This window comes from Lichenostomus cassidix, chromosome 3, assembly GCF_008360975.1.
Source record: "Lichenostomus cassidix isolate B80296 chromosome 3, HeHo_3.0, whole genome shotgun sequence".
Taxonomy (NCBI): Eukaryota; Metazoa; Chordata; class Aves; order Passeriformes; family Meliphagidae; genus Lichenostomus; species Lichenostomus cassidix.
In genome coordinates this window covers 50,572,276-50,593,000 of record NC_139483.1, presented here as the reverse complement: position 1 = coordinate 50,593,000, position 20,725 = coordinate 50,572,276, and the positions used below count along the sequence as shown (strand labels likewise).

Genomic DNA, 20,725 nt, shown 5'->3' with positions numbered 1-20,725 from the left:
GGAAGACAGGTAATCTCAGTAGCAAGTAACTAATAAGCAAGAAGCCAAAAGTTTAGCACCTCCATCACCTCCGCTAAGAACATCAACAGCAACATGAGTTCAGTTGCCCCCTGCCCCCATATCTAAAAGAAAAATTACTTACAGTCCATTAAATAAAGCTGTTCTGGTTTCTGTAATATTGCTGTGTTGGTTTTGCTTAGCAAAAGCAGTGGACAGTATCATTACTATGCTTGCTAAGTCACAGAACTTCTGCTTTAATGGAAATGGTTCAATTTCTAGTAAGTGGAAGGTAATTTCCTGAACAGTATGGACACCACAAAGAAATCCTCTTAGTGTTCTTATTACAAATGCATTGTTTTACCTTATAGAATGCCACACTTGAAAGGCCATTTTACATCAAAATCGTTTCGGTTTTCTCTTCAGAATTTCTCTCTATACATTGAAAAAAAGGTTTAAAGTGTATGTCCCTAATGACCAGTGATACACTGTTAAAACTAAAGAATGTGACTCACAGAAGCCATTGGCTTAGGAACTTCTGATTTAAAAAAATCCTCTGTGAAAAGCCAAGCTTCTGGAAATGTTGATGTAAAACAACAACTAAACCCATACATTGTAGCTGCAAAAGTCTTCAAGTTTTTAAAGCCTAAATGGAGCATCTGAAGAATGTAGCCTATCTTGGAATTAAGTGACTTGTAATTCTTACCTCTCTTCACTGTTTATGATGAAGATCTGGAATATCTGGAAACAAACAGGTGAATGAAATGATTCCTCCTTTTGAAGTTTGTTTTATGCACTCAACTTTATAACAGATACAACTTTTTTTTGCATCCTCTATTCAAATCCAGTAGTAAAAAAGACTTTTATGCAGCCAACAAAATAATATAGTATGTGTACAAAGGAAAGTTCTAAGGAGGTAAAGAAGGCTACACAGAGCTAATGTTTAAATATTAAATAACATTATAAGTAGAGCTAAAGTCACTTGTAATTTTACACAGAAAGACATAACTGTTTTGCCAATTATTAACTAAGAGAGAACTTGCTCTCAGTTTGCAGACAGGACATTTATCTTCAAATTCATAAAGACTTGGCAAGTAATCATTCTCACAAAAATGTTTTGCCAAGACAACTACAAAATATACATCTTGATTTGCTGCCCTTAATCTTTGTTCAGTTAATGCTAAGTGTGGGTGTGCTGGCTGGAATTACACACTGAGCTTTACAGAAACTTCTCTGCCTTTATTTATGTCACGTAATACCACGTTATTTTTCCTTTGCTAATACACAGCACAATTTCAGAGCAAGTATTTTGTCTTTAGTATGTGCCAGACATTCATTCCTCATACACAGTAAGTTACTCCAGATTTATGTTTGGATAACAACTGAAACTCCCCTCACTCCCATATTAAACTAACTTTGTGCCAAGTAAAAAATACCAGAGAACAAAAGTTCCAGCCAGCAAGCATGCACAATAGGTTGATTCTCTATCTTCTAAATTCTGTCCTACTATCCATCTTTCTTCTTCCTGGTCTAACAGGATCAAAAGATTATACTTCTTTTTCCATCTGTGTATTTAATTCTCTAGCACAGAAAATAAATTATTAGCAACTGGAATATTTTTGACACTTAATAGTAACAGACTGACACAAAATAGTAACAAATAACATAGCAATACATTTTAGCCATATTTTGATGCTGATTAGGGGATGAAAGCTTTTCCAGGCCGTAATTTATTACTCATTCATATACTACATCTTTTTTTTTTCTTTGTCAAAACACTGACAGAAAAACGTTTGTTAAATGCTTGGTACAGGAAGCCAACAGCTGGAATACAAATGTGGGAAGCAAGGAGCACAAAGACATTCAACTGGATTCTACTCAAATTCAAAACTACTGGAAACATATTTTCATATAAAAATGAATTATTTTTGCTTTCATGCACATTGATGTGTCATATTTCAATCATGTAATTTCTGCACACAGATCATAAATATATGATATTTCTACATGGCTAAGTCCAAGCTGTCTGAATTCACAGACTTTTAAAAATGGATATAACATACTGACAAATAAACTTGGAAGGCCTTACACTATCTCTTCGTTACATGATGCCGAAGGAAAACTGGCAAAAGACAAGATACTAGGCTGGCAGCATCAACTGGAAATCTAAATTATTCCAGAGAAACCAAATTACTTTCAAATACTTATTTTCAAGTAAAATTAACTTAAGGAAAAATATAAGAAAAAAAATCCAATGCAAAAGTGGGGGAAATGAAGACTATAAAAAATTTAATTAGGAAACTCAAAAGAAGATAGCATCATTACCCTCTCATACCCTCAGATTCTTTTACAGTATTCTAAATCTTACTGAAGAAAATGGGTGAATAACAGTATAGTATGTTACATTCTAGGCAAATTTTGTCAAGCCAAAATTTCCTCAGTTGCCTCTTAAAACTCATGAAAGTTACAGTAAGTCCCCCTACAAGTCGCTAATAATAATAATAATAATAACAATAATAGCAATTTATAGATAAGCCAAATAGGTGAAACAAAATTTCCAATGACAAACAGGACTGGTAATGATTAAGGTTAGATGACAAAACAAATAACATAGTAACACCTAGTGTGAATCTCAGGAAATTACTCTGTATTATAGGCTACCATATTTCAGTCTGGTTTAAGGATTTATTTTGGTCTTGTAAAATGTGAGTAAGAGTTATATGTACAATTCATTGGCTTCTAAGCTTTTCTACAATATTTAAACCACCTGCATTTTTAAAAGCTTGTTTCTACAGTTTAATAAAGAAAATAAAGTATTTCCAATTAAAACAGAAAAACTGCATTAAACATAGGATTTATAGCAATTGAGATCTCCAGAATGTGAAAAGGCAGCTACTCAACTAGCTGTGGTCAAGTCATGAGGATAAAACAGCTTGTAGTGATTAGAGTGCAAATCTGAAATACTCTTTCATTTAGTTTAAACTGAAAGAAGCCTATTTCATGCCTTCAAACTACTCTGTGAGGTGAACCAAAGCACCCCAGATGAGCACCAACAGGCTTCCAAAGTGTACTCCTGACCTTAATGGCTACCAGCATCCACAGCTGCATTAGGAGAAATACTGACAGCAGGTTGAGGCAAGTGATCTTTCCGTTCTACTCAGCACTGGCGTGCCACACCTGCAGTCCTGGGTCCAGTTCTGGGCTCCCAGTATGAGACATGCAAAGGACCACGAAGCTCATGAAAGGCTAAAGATATCTTTTACACCAGGAGAGTCAGAGAGCTCAGATTGTTTACGTCTTGAAAAGCAAAGGATGAGAAGGTCTTACCAATGTGTGAAAATTCGTGATGTGAGGAGTGGTGGGGAGTGAAGACAAAGCCAGACCTTTCTCAGTGGTGCCCAGTGACAGGACAAGAGGCAATGGGCTCAAAATGCAATTCAAGAAATCCCATTTAAACATAAGGAAAATCTTCTGCTGTGAGGGTAATCACACACTGAACAGGCTGCTTCCAGCACTTGTGGAGTCACTATTCTTGGAGATGTTAAAAAACTGCTTGCACACAATCCTGACCAACCTGCCCTTGTGATTATGCTTTGAGCAGGGGATTAGACAAAGCCCTTCAACCTCAGTAGTTCTGTGACTCTGCAAATCAGAATGTTGATGATGATGCATCCCTTCTTCAAAGGCAGCAGCAAACCTCAGGCAGGAAAAGACAGCTGTTAATTTGTTAATTCTACTTCCAGAGGATCCAGTTGAATAAATATATACCAAAAAATGGTGAATTATATGGTGGCAAAAATGCCCTTTAGTATACTTTCACCATACAAGTGAAATGTATGAGTTTTATACAAATATACATAACTCGGCAGAAGTTTCAATCTGTGAAGAACACTTGCTCTATTTTATGTTCTCATTCCTATCTCTGTCAGATTATTTAAAAATATTACCTATGTAATCAAAGCTCAAAATACTACACAATAGTTAATATCATCTTAATTTTTGCTTCTACCCACAGTTTGCTTGGAGGATTGTGGGGTTTATATAATTATCTTTGTTACTGCTATCACCTTTTAGTTTTTCTGTCTCCACAGACAAAGCAGTTTTAAGAGCACAGTCTTTCCCACTTAAATATCTTTGAAACAATCAGAGCAAACAAATTACGACTGAAAACAGAAAAAAAATAGAAAGCAAAGGGAAAAATACAAATTGAGAAGTATTTTTAGTTTATACTCACAGGAGAATCAAGTCTCATGTAGACTATGAAATTGCTAGCTGTGGCTAGCACAGTTTTTCCCATGAGAGGTTTTCTTGTGTTTTGTAAATAAAGATAAAGTTTGGATGTTTTGGAACAGTGTCCCAGAACTTGGGCAGTGCAGGCCTGGCCAATCAGGCCTGGGGAAAGGCTTCTGACTGACCAATCTGGGTGACTTTTGAGAACTCTATAAATGTGATGAAATCAAAACAATAAAGGTCATTCCTTCTTGCCACTGAGAACCGATGCATTCATTACTCTGCTAGCTGCTCAACAGCGACAGCTATCTACTTCTTAAATATTTGACCACTTTAACTCATCCTGAGTAAAAAACAGCTTCAATCCACTCTTCAGTATGCAAGCTCTAACAAAAGCCTTTAAAACATTTGTTGTATTAGTAGCCCACAAAACAGTTTTCTGCCACCAGCAATATGAAAATATGGAAAATGTACTTCTACAAATGTATTATATAAAACTAGTACAAAAGATGGATATTTAAACTGGAAAGCTCAGAAATTTGATCATAATAGATATGGAATGTTATAAGCATGTTCTTTAATGCATTTCAATTCTACAGTGTCTCAGTATAAATGAAGTCATTAAGTATGTGCAGAATCTCTTGAATCTCTTCAAATACAGCAAATACCTGCTACTTTTATTTTCATTAATACTTCTAAATTACATGCATCTTCTGAACTTGTCATTCAAAATGCACCCAGATACAATAAAAAGTTGAATAAATTAAAAGCTCTGTTAAAATATTTGGCTGTTATTAGTCCTCCGCTTTAAGGAAGGAATCAGTAAAAAAAAACCAACAGTATTTCAGTTGTAAAATTACACAGTAACTGTATTTCCCAATTTCTTAGTCAGACCATGAACTTTATTGTCTGTTTTTTCTTTAACAGCAATAACACTAAAGAAAGTCTTAAAATTTGTATGCAGAGAAGCTTGTTTCATAGATGTCTGACTACGCTTGAAAGTGAAAAGCCAGCCATTTAACAGAAGAATATTTCTGTTAAAACCTGAATGACTTTTGGTTCAAGAGGTTGTCTACTAGTTGTGGAAAAAAATTTTCTCTTTTGCTTTTCTCTCCTGCTTTATCTCACAAAACCAGAAACGTTAACACCATAGTAGGATCCTTTGGAAGTATTTTTCTGCTACTTTTCCATCTCAACAATTTAGAACAGAATTTTTTTCACACCTCTTTTATAGAAATCAAGTCTACTGATCTCACATGATTGTTTTCTGATGTTTAGTAGACTGCAAAGCAAAAATTACCATAGCTCTGCTTTTTGAAAGTTACTAGAATCATAATTTCTCACATTGCATTCACTGGCTATCCAAACACTGCTCACGAAACATCAGTCCTTTTCTGGCAAGTCCCTGGTATTCTCTCAATACTTTGAATTAGAATATCGATGTCCAGTAAGTACAGAAGTACAAAATAAACTACCAGTCATCTTTGCAATGAGCTTAACAAACTACTGGAAGGCTGAAACAACAGCCATTAAGGAAAATTTTTCTTTAAACTCTAAACTTGAAGTTTCTGAAAGATACAGTTACCTCTCAAACCTCGCAATAAAAAAACAAACAAACAAACAAACAAAAAAAAAAAAAAACCCGAAAACCTTATCAGTCAAACTGCCTATTCCACAGTTAGATACATGATTTCTTCATTTATTACCGGCCAGAGATTTTTTAAATCAGAGCCTGCCTCCTTGTGTCTGCAAAATAACATCTCAAAGTAGTCAAATGGTCAGACTCATGTATGTTTTTAGCATAAAAAGTTATTTTATTGAATACCAACTACTTATTTGCCTTTTGCTAGGCAACCAATGTAGCATACTTTTCTGGTATTCCCTTATACCTGCTGAATAAGCTGACCTTTACTGTACCTGAAATCGCTACCTGCTTACCTACAATTAACAAATAATACACAGTGGGAAAAAAAGTATCATATGGGGAGAGCAAAGCATTTTAAATTAAGGCTGGACACTTAAATTAACCATTAAGTGTCTAATCTCTTTAAATGGAGAATTATTTTTTGAGACCATGTTCTCTTAAAAACTTTAAAAAAAACCCACCTGGTTTCTTTATTTCCCTACAGTCTGTGTTCTGGGTAGAACAAATGTCACAACCATGTGAATTTATGGTACATACTGTCAGGAAAAAAATATATTTTAACTACTTCAATCAATTATGTCCATTTACTAACAGTAGATTGGGCTGAAAAAAAGTAACAGCTTACACACAACATACAAAGCTACTGATCATACTCTGCTCTGAATGTGGATACCCAAAAACAGGTTAAGAATGAAGGTTTTGTAAGCAAAAGGACTTACATTACAAAGGACTACCATCAATAAACAAGCTTTTTGAATTTTTGCAGTACCACAAAAAATAGTAATAGTGCGTTACAGCGTACAAGAACATCAATGTTCAACACCTTATTTTTCATGTGTAAAATTATGTGGCAGTTAAAAAATACAAATAACCCCTGCTGTAGCTATTTATATGGTGCAAAACAGATTAATGTTAATTAAATTACAGTTTCTGTAAATCAACATATGCCAGCAATACCAAAAAAGCAGGAGTCCTGCCTTCGCCCCAAGCCACTGTGTCTTGTTCCTTGTCTTTGTGGGAACACAGCTGTTTAAGCAGCAGTGAATACGCCTGCCTGAAAAATAGCTTATTATTGTCCTTCATCATAAAATTACATCAACATTTGCTTCTAAAGCATGCTAGGGCAGGGAATGAGAGGCCAGAGAAGGACTACAGCATTTTCTTTAGGGGCATTTCTGATTTATGATAGCTTAATACTTAAAATGCACTACAACATAATGTAGGAGAAAAAAAAATTAAAATGGTGTATGCAAATAAAACATGTAACTTCCACTTAAATTCCCAGCTTTAAGAGTACACCTATAGAACCTGTGATGGGAGGCAAAAATATTAACAAGAGCAGTAAATAGTTTCTCTGACAATTTTATTGCTAAGCTATAGAAAGTAATATTTTAGGTTGGAAACACATTTTGCCAGAGCTCACTTGCTTCTGATGCTCTAATTAACTTCTGTCACAGCTCAAATTATTAGAAATATAAAAGTGGAATTTAACTAAAATTAACATAAATCAAAACCTAGCACACATATGCCCACACTGCAAACCACTGTGCCATGGAAACATTAATAATATTGTGTCCAAAACTTTTTTCTGGGTATGAGCCACACATAGCAACATTCCAAAGCCATAAACACACCACTGTTCAGACTGATAGTTGCATCCAATGTTCTCCCTCACAGAGTGTCTGTGCAAGCAGCCTTGTGATGGAACTTGCAGCACTGTCCCCTTGCATGGCCTTTCACCACAGGGCCCACTCTGCTGTGCCTCACCAGCCTCCTCCTCCTCCTGGGACATGCAGGTTCCAGGCACAGGCCACAGCAGCCTCCTCGTCCTGGGACACACAGAGAGCCAGGCAGATGAGGCTGGAGGAGAGAACACCACATGCATCTAGCACACACAGTTTTCCTCACTCTATTCTTTCCACACAATACATTATACAAAATGTATAGAGCTCCTCTGAAACATATTTCAAAGTCCCCACAAAGAGATGCTCACTTTTTTCAGTGATGCATATAATGAGAAGCATGGCTTTGACCCTACATAAATCTGCATTGCTTTCAAAATATTACCTGAAAAATTTTTGCATCCCCAGATCTACACTTTTAAAAATCTATCTTTTTAGTAAAGCTTTTACTATTCATAGCATGATAGGAATATATAGAGTACTTCTTTTTGATAGTAGCAATGTTAATAATTAACACTTTGGGATTCCATGTAATTGCTCCAAACCCACAATGTTAAAAATTAATGGTTCATAAACCTCACTTTTGCTCCAAAGCCAGAACTAAATTAAGAAAAAAAACAACAACTGTGGAACAGGAGTACTGCATTTTCATCAATCCAGGCAAACTCATCCACCATGGGAGGAAAGAAGCGTCATCAGTGGAACACTGGTGAAAACAAATTCTCCTCATTTGTGTATTTAAAAAAACAAAGGATACGAGCAAGACCTAACTTGAAAAAAGAGGTGCCAGTGCCTTTTACTTTATGTAATACTGTAATGCAAAAGGTATCTCTAGAATATAGTCTTTGCTATACACAGTAATGAATCAGATGTGTTGAAGTACTCAAATGAAAAAATAAAATTTTCAGACTAGGCAAGTAACTTTACAGAAAATGGTAATTACCTAACACAGGCTTTTTTCCCCTCTACACTAACATTAAGTTTCAGAAGGCAGAAGACAAAGAACAATAGAGATCATACACTAAAACATTTTTGGTTTAAAATAGACTTGTGTTTTTATCGCCTACCCTAATACATGTATTTTTCTTGTATAGCCAGAGGAGGAATTACATCTGACAGAAAAACCCAAAGAAATAATGAAAAACAAATTAAAACAAACCCCAGTGCAACTTGAACTAGCTGGTGCTTCCTGGCTCATTCAGTGTCAGTTGTCCTGTGTTTATCCAGTAAATAAAGAGCGAGTACTACTGAGAACATCCAGTGTTCTAATATGTGGCTACCTCACTTTCCTGGTTGCACTTTTCCATGTCAGCACACTGTGTTACCTGTGTAACACAGAAAAGGTAAAATTATTCTTCTCTCACTCAGACAACAGTTTTTTCAGAGCTTTCTGAAACCTGAACTTCACAAGTTCGATTTATAAATGAAGATCACCTTACAAATAAAAACTACCATCTCTACATCTATTTTTTATTTCATTCTTCTTGAAGACAAGCTAAGTAAACCTCTCGCATCTCAATAAAAATACCAACATTGTGATGACCCAGCTTCCTTCTCCTTAAGAGTGGGTTGTCAACAACATAAACATACATTTCTGGTGGTCTGGTAGTCTTAGGCACTTTCCAAGTGTTGCTTAACTCTAAGTGTAGTCCTAAAGAACTAACTCTGTTAGTCCTAAGACTAACAGCAGATTTGCATTTCTTAATTCACTGTGCAAAGTTTTAGAAATGCTCACAGTCCACGCTGACAACCACTAGCTTAGAAGCGACATCAGCTTGAAAAAAGCTACATGTTAATTTGCAAGACTTACAGTAAGGTTTTCCTGTGTTCATTTCAGTGAAAGCAGAAAAAGAGCAACCCCCTCACTCCCTCTGAGAACCCTGAGAAACTGACAAAGCCTCAGAAAAGAAAAGGAAGACTACTATCAGAATTAAAGATTCTCGAACTCAAAATACTTATTCAGGGCGACACAGGGCAGAAAATAAATCTTTTCAGGACGAATACTCAGAACAGGTTCTTGAATGTTATTTCTCGCTATACTTATTAGGACTGTCCTATCTCGAACACTTTACACGCTCGGGCTGCCGGAATATCCACTACGGCTGCCAAGAAGCTCCAACTCCGCACCACCAGGGCACACGAGAGGCGGGTGGGGCTGCAGCGGCAGCCGAGGCACAGCTCGACCACCCGCACCGCCCAGAGGGGGCTTCCCCCCGCCCCCGTCTCCGCACATCCCAGGGCAGCCCGGGCGGGCAGGGAGGAGCGCTCCGCCCGGAGCACCGGCTGGCAGCCGCGGCAGGGAGCGGCGGCCGGGTCGGGCCGGGCCGGGCCCGGCGGGGCGGCGCTGCGGCCGCCTCCTGACTCACAGTAGTACGCCACCACGGGCTCGCGCTTGTCCAGCTCCTGCGCGGTCCGCAGATGGTGCTGGATGCTCTTGAGCTGCGGCGGCAGCGGGGGCAGCGCCGGGGCCGCCATGGCGCGAGCGGCGGCGGGCGGCGGCGCGCGGCTCTCGCTCCCGGGGCTGGCGCGCGCCGCTTCCGCTTCCGCTTCCGCCTCGGGCGCGGTGGGCGGTGGGGAGCCAGGTGCGCCCCCTGCTGGCCGGAGGCGGCGGGCGGGGCTGTCCGTCTGAGGGGAGCTGCGGCCGCAAACGCCGTCTGTGCGGCTCCTTCGTGTTTGAAACGCGTCCCACGGCACCGCCAGGAAGGGCTGGGGACCTCGGGCGGCCGGGGCTTCCCCCGGGCCCAGCCGTGGAACGGCAGCCTGGCCCCGGCTGCTCAGGGCTGAGCAGTGACGCCCTCCGCGTCCCTTCTGCCTGCTTGCCCTCGGCAGGTCACCCCGGAGAGCTGAGCAGACCTGCCCTGTGGTACACCTGCGGTGAAATCCATGGAACTCAGATGGAAACATCTTCTCCTTGGGCTGCGCCAAGGCTTACCAGACCTCTGGGAGGTCCTCGGTGGCTGAACTGCACCTTTTCTTCTGGGTCTCTGCCCTTCATCCCCAAAAACTGTTACCCGCAAGAAGTGGTTAGTTACCTGGTGTGCAACAGACTGCTAAATAAACACTCGAGAGAGACAGTATTTATTTCAGAGTTGTGCAAGCCTGGGTGTTTGGTGGTATTCCATAAATCAAGCACCCCAACTATCAAAACTTTCCTATTTACACATTTTAGCCAAAAAAGGCCACAAGTTGCATAGTTCTTGTCTTAATTTAGTATTCTGTCTGATGTTAGTTAATGATTCTCTTGCTGCTTATGCTGATTAGTGAGCACGCTCAGTCTTTCTCATTTGAGTCGCTGGGTTTCTTGGGTCAGTGGTCCATGAGTTGGTGGTCAAGATGCCCCCCTGCCAGAATTACCTTTTAGCTTGTCAGAGCTGATTGCAGCACAGTTACTGGGTTGCCTTATTAGTTTCTTCCTTATTTTGGGAATTCTGCCAAATGTCCCTATGGCCTGTAAACTCTGCATTCCTTATGTCAACTATCAGTGGGCACCCTTCTTCCCACGCTTTGTTAACCTCCTCCTGGATCTGAGATCAATGACGAATGTCAAGCTCTAAACCTGGCAAACCATGTAAACCTGGTAAACAGGGCAATTCTACCACCGATTTGTTTCTTAACACTTGAACATTTTTTAAAGCTTGCTTGTTAGCTGCTATCTGTTTCACAAATTAAATCTCCCTTGTTGATTAGGCTTGAAAGTATACAAAGATTAAACAGCAAAGAAAATCCTTTCTTAAGAAAATTTCACATTTCGCAATACTACCATGGTCTGGCTAATAGGACTGGGCTGCTTCCTGGCGGCTGTCAGCAAGTCTGTGAGCCCTGGAACATGCATCTCATAGGATCACCACTTCCCTGATAACTTTTTCTCAGAGGAACCGCCAGGGATTTCTGGTTTTGCAGACAGGGGATGAGAAAAGCAGAAGAAATATGAACCATTGAAGCGAAATGGTTTCAATTGGATCTCACAAGTTATTGCAATACAAATTATTTTAGTGTCTATCATCTCATTCTGACAGCACAATTAAAACTGTTTTTAAATTTCTTTTAGATAGCCCTTCTCCCAAGCCTCAAAGTGGTTGTTTGCAAGGCAAGAGAATGTCAGTGCTCCAGGGCATAGAAAAAGGTTGGAGGGAGGCACAAGGTAGGAGAGGGGGCTGCATTGTCTCTTTGCTGACATGAGAGAGTGCCAAAAACAGAACAGAAGGGATATGATGTCTGAACAGAGCAAAGGAAGCCAAGAAACAGAACAGGGAGTGGTTACAGGACTGGGATGCTGTGGTGCTATCCTAGAAGCTGGCTGACTCAGAGCAGCTATACCTTTGATGTAAATGCAATCATATCACAATTACAGCTCTTTGTTAAATGAGAACTAAAATGGTCATGATGTCTGACTAGAGACAAAACTGACTGCAAACACACGAGCTGGGGATTGCTTTGAGTGCTATCTGTGAAAATGAGGTGGCTAGAGTATGGTGGAAAACAATGAAAAAGTCAAAGAAGCACTTACAGTGTGAACCTGATGTAAGCAACAAAAATGCTTCCTCAGTGTTCTGGGAGACAGGACTTCATGTTCATTGTGTGAAGAAATAGAATGGAATCAAAGAATCACCAGCTGTATTATAGAATCCATTTCTTAATGGAAAAAAGGCGAAAAAGCCTTCATGATCACCTCAAATACTTGCTGAGCATTTGAGCAAAAAATCAGTGCAACACTGAAAAATGCATGAAGGCATATCAATTTCAGAGGGAGTAAGGGTGGAAGGAAGCTGGTAGAAAACAATGGAAATGAGGATGAAAGTTGTGGGAGTTTGGAAGACTAAGCAAAAGGAAAGTTTAGAGACACTTGAGAATACAATGAGTGCCAGGAAAACAAATGGCAAATACAGGAAAGAGAAGTGTTGAAAACCATGGGGAAATAGTTTCTTTACATAGACATAATATCTCCATCAACATGTTCCAGAAACTAATGGCAGAATCAGGCACAGAAAAACATTTGCACTAAAAGGCAAGAATGCACTTTTTTTTTTAATGAAAAACTGAGGAATTTGACAATTCTAATTCCACAGAAAATGCAAAAACCCCCCCAGTGTATCTCTTTTAGAAGAAGGAAACTTTTTGATATGTTCCAGAACTTGACCACAAAGGGAAAGAATAAGGTGGTGGGTAATCCAGCTCCTAACACTCCCAGGGATCCTCAGGTAGTCCCATTCCTCAAGGCTATTGATGGTAACAAGGATGTCCTGAGGGCTTGGGGGTTTTGGCACTCTCTGACCCTTCTGCAGTGTTTGGAAATTTACAGATGAACAGCAAGCAATGACAGTAGTAAACACCAGGGAAAATACTGACAGGGTTGTGATTAAGTTGTTTTATTATTATACAAAGATCCGATTGTGATTTGCATACCATTGCTAACAACTGTAGCTAGCACATGAAAGTAAATTCTTTTCCTTAGTAGTTCTATATACTGTATTATTTTATAAATAAAAATATTTTTTACCTGAGATTACAAGTTTCAGTGGGAAAGAATAATGCCAGGTGGATATTGACATATACAGTGAAAAATTAAACATGTATCAACCGAAGCACATGGCATATTATGCAAACAGAAGTTAGCACAGTGACTTTTATTCCACTTGCAATGCTTGCAAATATCACGTAACAGATTGCAAAAATATGATAGTTTTGACTGGACGTTTATTTAAGACAACATATAACTTATTTCCATAAGGAAAAAAATAATATTAATGCTTTAATCTAGTGAATGTATTGAAATATATCATCTTGTTCTTGATCAGCATGTTAAAAAAAACACACATCTAGTTGTAGCCCATTTTGTTTTAAATGGCCTAGATTCAATAAAATCCAAGACACCTAAATCTTTCAATTCCATTTATGTAATAAGGATTATTTTTTAGGTGAGAATTGCAAGGCTATGATAACCCAGTGATGTTTGGGACTGCCTTACTGACAGTGGTAAAACATTTGGTAAGAATTTTTGCAGATTTTTCCAAATATTCTTGGAATATTTGGAATTTTCTTTGGAAAATTTGAAAGTACCCAAATGCTGTTATCAAGATCTCAACTTTTTATGTTTGAAAAACAAATGGAAAATCGCTAATTGTTGTTATTGCTATTTGTACATTTTTTGTACAGGAAACTACCTTCTCCTTTCTTTCTGATTCTGAAATCTGCTTTATTTCCATTATCTCACCTCAGCGCAAGGAAATCACTTCTAAATTTAATATGTTTATTAGCCCTTAAGAAGAAACTGTTGCACACAAAAGCATCTGATACCTATATAAAGTTTGAGACCTAACCTAACCAAATACACTTACTGCATAGAATAATTTTAATATGCAGACTTCTTTTTTCACTGTTATTCTAGCAACTTCAGTCAGAGCAAGAAGAAGTTAGATATGACACAAACAGCAGAAAATTCTGTGGGCCCAATTCTGCAGTCACACACAAGCAAAACTCATTCAAATCAAGTCATGATTGGGCCCAGGAAAGGCTTTTCTCCAAGATTTTATTTTGACACTTCCAAGCCTCTTATGTAAAATTGTCAGAAAACCCTTTTACTCCTTCAAAATGTGATTGTACTAAATTGGTAAAAATCCTCTACGTGGTATGCCAAAGGATAATGAGGGTAAGGCATTGCAGTCAGCACAAAGAATACCATGCTGCTCTTTCCCTTTTAAAAGGAGATCCTGAGCCAGCAGGTGACACTAGATGAACTGCTGCAAAGGAAGCTGGTATCCATGGATATGTTGTCACCACAGCCTAACCAGGAGTCTCTGCCCCTGGGGGCTGAGATGGAGGTTGCAACAGTGGCACTGCTTGGGATAATGCTCAAATGCTTTCTGGTACCCAGAGAGTATCCACCATTATTGCCCAATTCTCAAACCATAAGAACATGTAAAAAATTTGGAATAGTTTTTCCTGGAAGGGCAATGACCTGATGGCATGTGCTCATAAAAGCTGTGAATAGAAATATGCTTATAAGTAACCTTCTCCTCACACACAGACACTCCTCTGGTGGCAGAACTATTGTATGTGGCAGGTCATGAAAATAAATCACTCTTGGAAATCTTAGTGCCTTTGACCTTGACATGGGAACAAAGATTATTCTCTCAGTGTGGAAGTTTTTAGATGAGGAGTTTATGTCAAATGACTATTCTGCCACAGTGATTGTGAGTGTGGTTCTCTTTGCAACATTGCATAGAGAACAGGAGATGTTTTTTGTTATGGTTTGAAATTGTCGTTACAAAACTGCAGGTGGACAGGGCAGTAAATGAGTATAAGTGGTTGACATCATTGAGTTTTTAAGAAACCTAGCCTCCTACATGAGATCTCAAAAATTTCAGCAACACACAAGATCACTGTAATCACAGTAAATGTGTACATTGCAATAAGAAAAATTGTCTTTTCAAAGTGCTCTGGCACCATGCACCGGGTAATGTTAAACTTTTTTTCAAGTGCTCCCACATCACACATGTAGATTGCATTCACTTTGAAACCAAAGAGCTGAATCTGAAGCCAAAAAGCCACAACTTCAAGGACAATCCTTAAGAAAACAGAGAAGATATAAAAACCAGTGTAGGATGACTTTTGGAGAATATCTTCCTGTTTGATGCTCTTACAAGCAGCGTAAAGGTGAAAAAAGGCTCCAGGTACCAGTACAATCACCAGCTGTAATGCCCAGAATACCTAAAATGTACCAGAAATGTAACTGTCAGATCATTTACAACTGCACTGGGACAGCTAAACTGCATGCATATTGGAACATTTTGCAAGTCTGTTTATAATATATATAAAATGTATAAACACTTAGATGGCAATAAAGGTAAAAAGCAGTTATGTTTTTATTTGAAAAGTTTAGTTGGTTTCTGAAACATGAGGATTGTTTTGAAGGACAGGAAGCACAGCTCCATGTTTAGTCACTAATAAAGATCTATTAAAACGAAAATATTAATGAAAAAAGATAGTGATAATTAGCCTAGTCAGTTACTACTTATATGGAACAATCATGTTTAATTTTTGCAGTTTACTTTCTTAACATTGGATTTTTACAATGAAAAAAATAACAGAAAAAGATAATTACCTGAGGAGTTATAGGCCTGAATTGGTTGTAACAGAAAAGATTAACCTCTCTCTTGTCTGGGTCACAGCTGAAATGTAAGGCCTCATTTCCATAAACAGCAAAGCCCAAAACACCAAGGAAAAACATTCGAATTGAGCCAAAAAAAAGAGTGTGGAATTGCCCAATTACTGTTGGCGGCCTGAGCTGCAAATCAGAGGGTTCATTCGACATAAAAAAACAAAAATGAAAAGTGTTATTGTTGGAGGTCTACTTGCTCTTTTTCATTATTCAAAATATTTATTTTATTCTACTTGGCTTAAAAAGAGAGAGTTTGCCTATGAAGGCTGCAGTAGCTCTCTAACAAAATAATGTCTTAGAACACTTTATTGTTCCTACTAACTTTATATAAACGTTAATTTGTCTAGCACTTGCCAGTTCATTTGTTTCACTGCCTTTATCTGTGTTCCGCTGCTGCAGAAGGCGCCAGACGGAGCTGAGCGCTTCGACCCAGAGTCTATTCGTTTTGCTGTTGTACTGATTCATTCACATGATGTCAGGTGACGGCAAAGCACGGACGGCCGTGCCACCATCAAACCTACCCATGCTTAGAACCATACTTTTTCCCGCGAATTAAAGTTCATCTTCCCCAAAGGGGCATTCCCAGCCCCGCTCCTGCCGCCTGCCCGCCGTGCTGGGGCCGGGCAGGGCAGGCGGGCGGCACCGCTGGCCCGTGTGCGGGCTCGGGGTGCGGCGGGGTCCCCGCGCGGTTTGGGGCATGACTCCCGGCTCGGCTCGGGGCCAAGGGAGCGCGCCCCCGCGTACTCACACATCCCTCCGAGAAGCTCCGGATGTAGTTGGGGGACATGGCTGGGGAAGGTGCCCTGTGTGGGCGGCGGCCGGAGCCGGAGCCGGAGCCCTTCCTGGCCCCGGCCCCGCTGGCGGCCCCGGCTCGCTCCGCCCTTTGCCCCGCTCGGGCCCCCGCGCTCGGGCCGGCAGCGGGCGCAGCAAAAGCGGGGCTGGCCGGCGCCCGGCGATAATCCCCGGGCAGCACCGTCAGCACCGCCGGCCGCCACCGCCGCCCCGCTGCCGGCTGCGGACCTGCCCCTGCCCCGCTGCCCCACGCCGGCCTTTCACCGCAGCCCCGGGGTACCGTCTGTACCGAGCATCACCCCCGCCCGGCCCCGGAGCCGCTCCCCGCCCCGCTACCCATCCCCATCCCGGTTAAGGCCCCGGCTCAGCTCTCTCGGGGCTGCCGCCAGCGGGAAGAGCCGAGATCCGGCTAGCCGGAGCATCTAGAGTTTATTAACTTCTTTTCAACTAAGGCCGATAAAAAAGGATGCAACAGGACTTGGAAGCTGTAGATCCACAATTGTGAATTAAAAGAAACAGCAATTGAATTAAAACAAATGATATTAACCATTTCAAAATTGCTACAAATAACTTAATGGCAATAATTGCTAGTAATAATTTGCCAGCGTAGTCAGTACGTGCAGTTGAAGGAGCTCCAGAAGAGCCGTGCATGCGAGTCCATGCATGCGCCAGAAACTTCTGCTGGTAAACACCCGCAAGGAAGAGCTGCAACTCAGTAGTTTGAACATTGTGGGAGTTTTATGAGAAGATGGAGAGAGGAAAGGTGGAGATGGGAAACCAGTAAAGGGGAAATGCTAATTCATCATTCACTCACTGGTGTGCAGTAGCTTATTTGATGTGCACAGGAAAGTGAAATCCAGTCACCAAATCCAGAGAGGGGCAGTTACTCTTTTGCCTCTAAACTCAAGAGAGAGCCTCCCTTGTAACTTGCTGCAGTGTGACTTCAAGCTGATATAACAAAAAGCATTGTTCCCTCTGTCATGTATGCTCATAGGAATGGAAACATAGGCAGAAGAAGGGAAGAGATGGGAACTGGGGTTCATTTTATGCATGGATTAGCTGTTGTGTCTCTAAAAGGTGCCTCAATGACTGTATTAATGACATTATTGGAATAATTGTTGTAAGACTTCAGCACAACCTTTGTAAGGGCAACCTGCCCTGCATGTACTGAAGGAGCTACATTACAAACAAGGTGAATAGTGCTCCGATAAGTGCATGTTATTTACTGCAACTGCTAGTTCAGGCAGGTAATGAAATGTCTGTTTATCTCCTGGAATACTGTAAGAGGTGCTGTATCAGTGGCACTCAGACTGGGTTTCCAAACAATTTTAATGCAATCTACTGCTCTGCAGCACAGAGAGAATGCTGAGGTTTGTGTATGTCAAACAAACTAAAAGCAATAATCTCACAGATCTCACAGTGATGTGTGATCTGCAATAAAGTACTGTGGTTCTCAGGATGTGTGACTAACCTTCACCAAAACACAGTGACTGTGATGACAGTGAATAGTTTTTCATTACAGAAGACATATGGAGCTTAATTATCATACAAAAGCAGTTTTAGTGTTCCTGCAATACTACGATATTACTAAATGAGTTCAGTATGCTGGACAGATGTTTAATATCAGTATTCTTTCAATCATTTAATTATTTTAAAATGTGAATTATCTATTGAAAACCTGCTGTTGAATGTACTTCAAAAATATTTGTATTTGTATTTATTAGGGTCTCTTTAAGCAGAAATGTTTAAAATCACAGTAGGAAAACTGAGCAACTCCTAGTTTCTGAATGGAAGATAGATCTTTCAATGCTTTTTATTATGCTTTGTACAGTAGTGATTATTTGCAAATTAATTGATGAACATGAACTCATGAAGTTTGATCAGCATTTGGTTCCATTACAGATAGAAACAATATTTCAGAACACATTTTAGGTAAAAGTCTGCACTATACAAATGCTACTTTGTATCTTTTTATCTTTAGGTGGGAATCACATGATTACTTATCTGACTGGGTTGTCTAATATAAGATAATCAACAATCATCCTCAGTAAAAATATGGAACCTTGAATTTCTCTCCTGTGATAAAGGTGCTAAAAGAAGACTTAGATTGCAATTTTGTTCAAGGAACACATAAGGAGTATAGCTGCATTGGAATACAAAAAATGATTTCTGGAGAGGTTGTCAGATAAACCCAATACAAACCCCATGGGTGTCTGCAGTGAAACCCCACTGAGTGTGATGAATGGGCCCACAATAAAATTGTCACTTTCTTTGAAGTGGCTCCAGTGTCATGTGAGCTCAAGCACAGGAATCCCATTATCTTCACACTAGGAGGAACTAATAGTGATGTTTTTCTTTTGTCATGTGTGTTCAATAACGTGCTTTGTAACACTACATTGCGAGGATAACTTGAGATGGAAATAGAGTAAGCTAGCATTGTGCAGTACTTTTGAATGCAGTCTGCCAAAGGAACTCAAGCCATTCCTCGGGACTTCCTTGACAGAAAATCATTATTTATTTTGAATCTGTAAGAGCAGCTGTCTGTTGGTTGTCTATCATGGGCAAATGGGATGGAAGATGTTGATATCACATTTGCTTCTACGTGAGTCTGAAGTCTGGCTTTTGACTTGCAGCTCAGCAGTGTGCTCTTTAACCTTTCAATGAGTTGAAGTCCTACTGAATAATCAGAATAAAACTCATGGAATCTAAATGCATGCATAAGGCTGCAGTTGTCCTTAGAGAGATGAGCTGCATGTTTAATATTAAGCACCCAGTTCATTACTTTATTTATGCGGTTAAATGTAATGGCACCTATTATCTTGGTGCCATGAATAAAACCAGCACCATGAAAATGGTACAAAAAATTGAAATGGTATCTATAAGATAAGGTTTTGTTTGCCAAAAGAGAGCTAATATTGAGCCTAAATATTGGAGTAAGCCACTTCTGCCAATAACTTCATCTTTGTCTAGTTCTGGAAGCACCTAAATTTCCAGTTTGGTTTGCAGAGCTCCCTCCATCAAAATAAGAAAGCCTCTATTGAAGTAACAAGAAAGAAAGCATGAGTTACTTAAGGCTATTGTACATTAGACTGTCTGGGAGAAGTCACTCTCTGCTACAATGCATACCCACTTTTCTAGCTGTATCTACTGGTCTAATATTGATATTACAAATTTCATTGAAGGTTTAGTTGTTAATGCTCAGTGTTTAAAATCAAGTAGTATTTGTTCCTTGGTTGTTGCCTTGGTTCATTTTAATATTTGACTGATGATTAGGCCTTCAAACATGATCACTTTCAATGCTTCATTTGAATCCAGTTTTCATTTAATGTGCCAGTACAGATACTTAATTAAAGCCTGCTTACTGCAGGTAGTTTTGGTAGCAGACATGCTTGGCTCTTCATGGAACGACACATGTTGTGATATGCAAATCTGGAATTAGCCCTGGAATTATCAAGTGCCTTGAGCTGCACAAGCATGTGAAAAGAGTGTTTTTTCCTGTGAGATGTGCTTCTTGGTAGAGGGCGTTGGTGAAATGTGTGGAGTTCCTCATTTCCACATGAGCTGATTTTGAATCCCTGCTTTTGAGAATTACTGATGAAGTGGGTTTACCTCTCACATTTCCAAGTTTTTGTGGTTTCTAGTCTATGGTGTTGCAGTCCCGGATGCACTTCATTTGTGGAGGCTGATCGTGCCTTTGCAGTTTCTTTCCCATGGGGATGATTTACCTGTGGCGTGCTCTCAATCTTGTGCCAAATACTGTGTCACAGCTGCATGGCGAAATTGTCTCTGGGCTGTAATCTAAATCTGTAACATCTAGAGACATGGGTGGACTCTTTTGTTTGAAAAGAAAATGATGAACAGTTTTTATGTGGAGATCTGAATTCCAACTGGTTTATGTCAAGGTCTGTGGATCTTCCCCACACATGCCTTTTCACCTCTGCAGGAAATTATATTCATATTGTTTGAATGTAGTACACTGTCTTTACGCAAGCATCTGTTGAACAACTTTAGAAGCATAACCTAACTTTCTGTTTTCCCTGAGCTGGAGACACTTTCTTCAAAGATTATTTCCGTGCTGTTCAGAGTTCTGAAAAATATGGAGTAGATAAAATCAAGTACTGATTGGAATATAAATCAGGAATATAAATTCCAACTGAAAATGTTTTTAATCCCTCAACCTTAGGAATTCCATTCTATGGACTAAAGGACATATAAAATTCA

General features: G+C 39.7%; 2 protein-coding genes across 3 annotated transcripts in view; both read right to left on the bottom strand.

Annotated features, from left to right (window-relative positions):
* Window positions 1–10,094, bottom strand: part of VTA1 (vesicle trafficking 1) — a 37,978-nt gene extending 27,884 nt beyond the window's left edge. The window contains exon 1 of one of the 2 annotated variants that reach the window (XM_085055711.1): window positions 9,921–10,094. In XM_085055711.1, coding sequence (XP_084911837.1) covers window positions 9,921–10,029 — 109 coding nt within the window. In that variant the 5' untranslated portion in view covers window positions 10,030–10,094. The remainder of the gene's footprint in view (window positions 1–9,920) is intronic. The other variant, XM_085055712.1, reaches the window with a different exon arrangement.
* A 2,799-nt stretch (window positions 10,095–12,893) lies between these two features.
* GJE1 (gap junction protein epsilon 1) lies at window positions 12,894–16,639 on the bottom strand. The gene is made up of 3 exons (XM_085055710.1): window positions 16,461–16,639; window positions 15,656–15,838; window positions 12,894–15,261 (listed from the first exon to the last, which is right to left on the bottom strand). Exons 1-3 carry the CDS (start codon window positions 16,497–16,499, stop codon window positions 14,866–14,868), a joined length of 618 nt encoding a protein of 205 aa, XP_084911836.1. The 5' UTR covers window positions 16,500–16,639; the 3' UTR covers window positions 12,894–14,865.
* Window positions 16,640–20,725: the final 4,086 nt, after the last annotated feature.

What these genes read in the sequence shown, in the direction of transcription:
- GJE1 (XM_085055710.1), bottom strand. Translation starts at nt 16,499, where the DNA reads ATGTCCCCCAACTACATCCGGAGCTTCTCGGAGGGATGT. An exon ending in GGAGCTTCTCGGAGGGATGT is followed by an intron (nt 15,839 to 16,460) that starts GTGAGTACGCGG and finishes TCTGATTTGCAG; the next exon opens with CTCAGGCCGCCAACAGTAAT. An exon ending in TCAGGCCTATAACTCCTCAG is followed by an intron (nt 15,262 to 15,655) that starts GTAATTATCTTT and finishes GGTACATTTTAG; the next exon opens with GTATTCTGGGCATTACAGCT.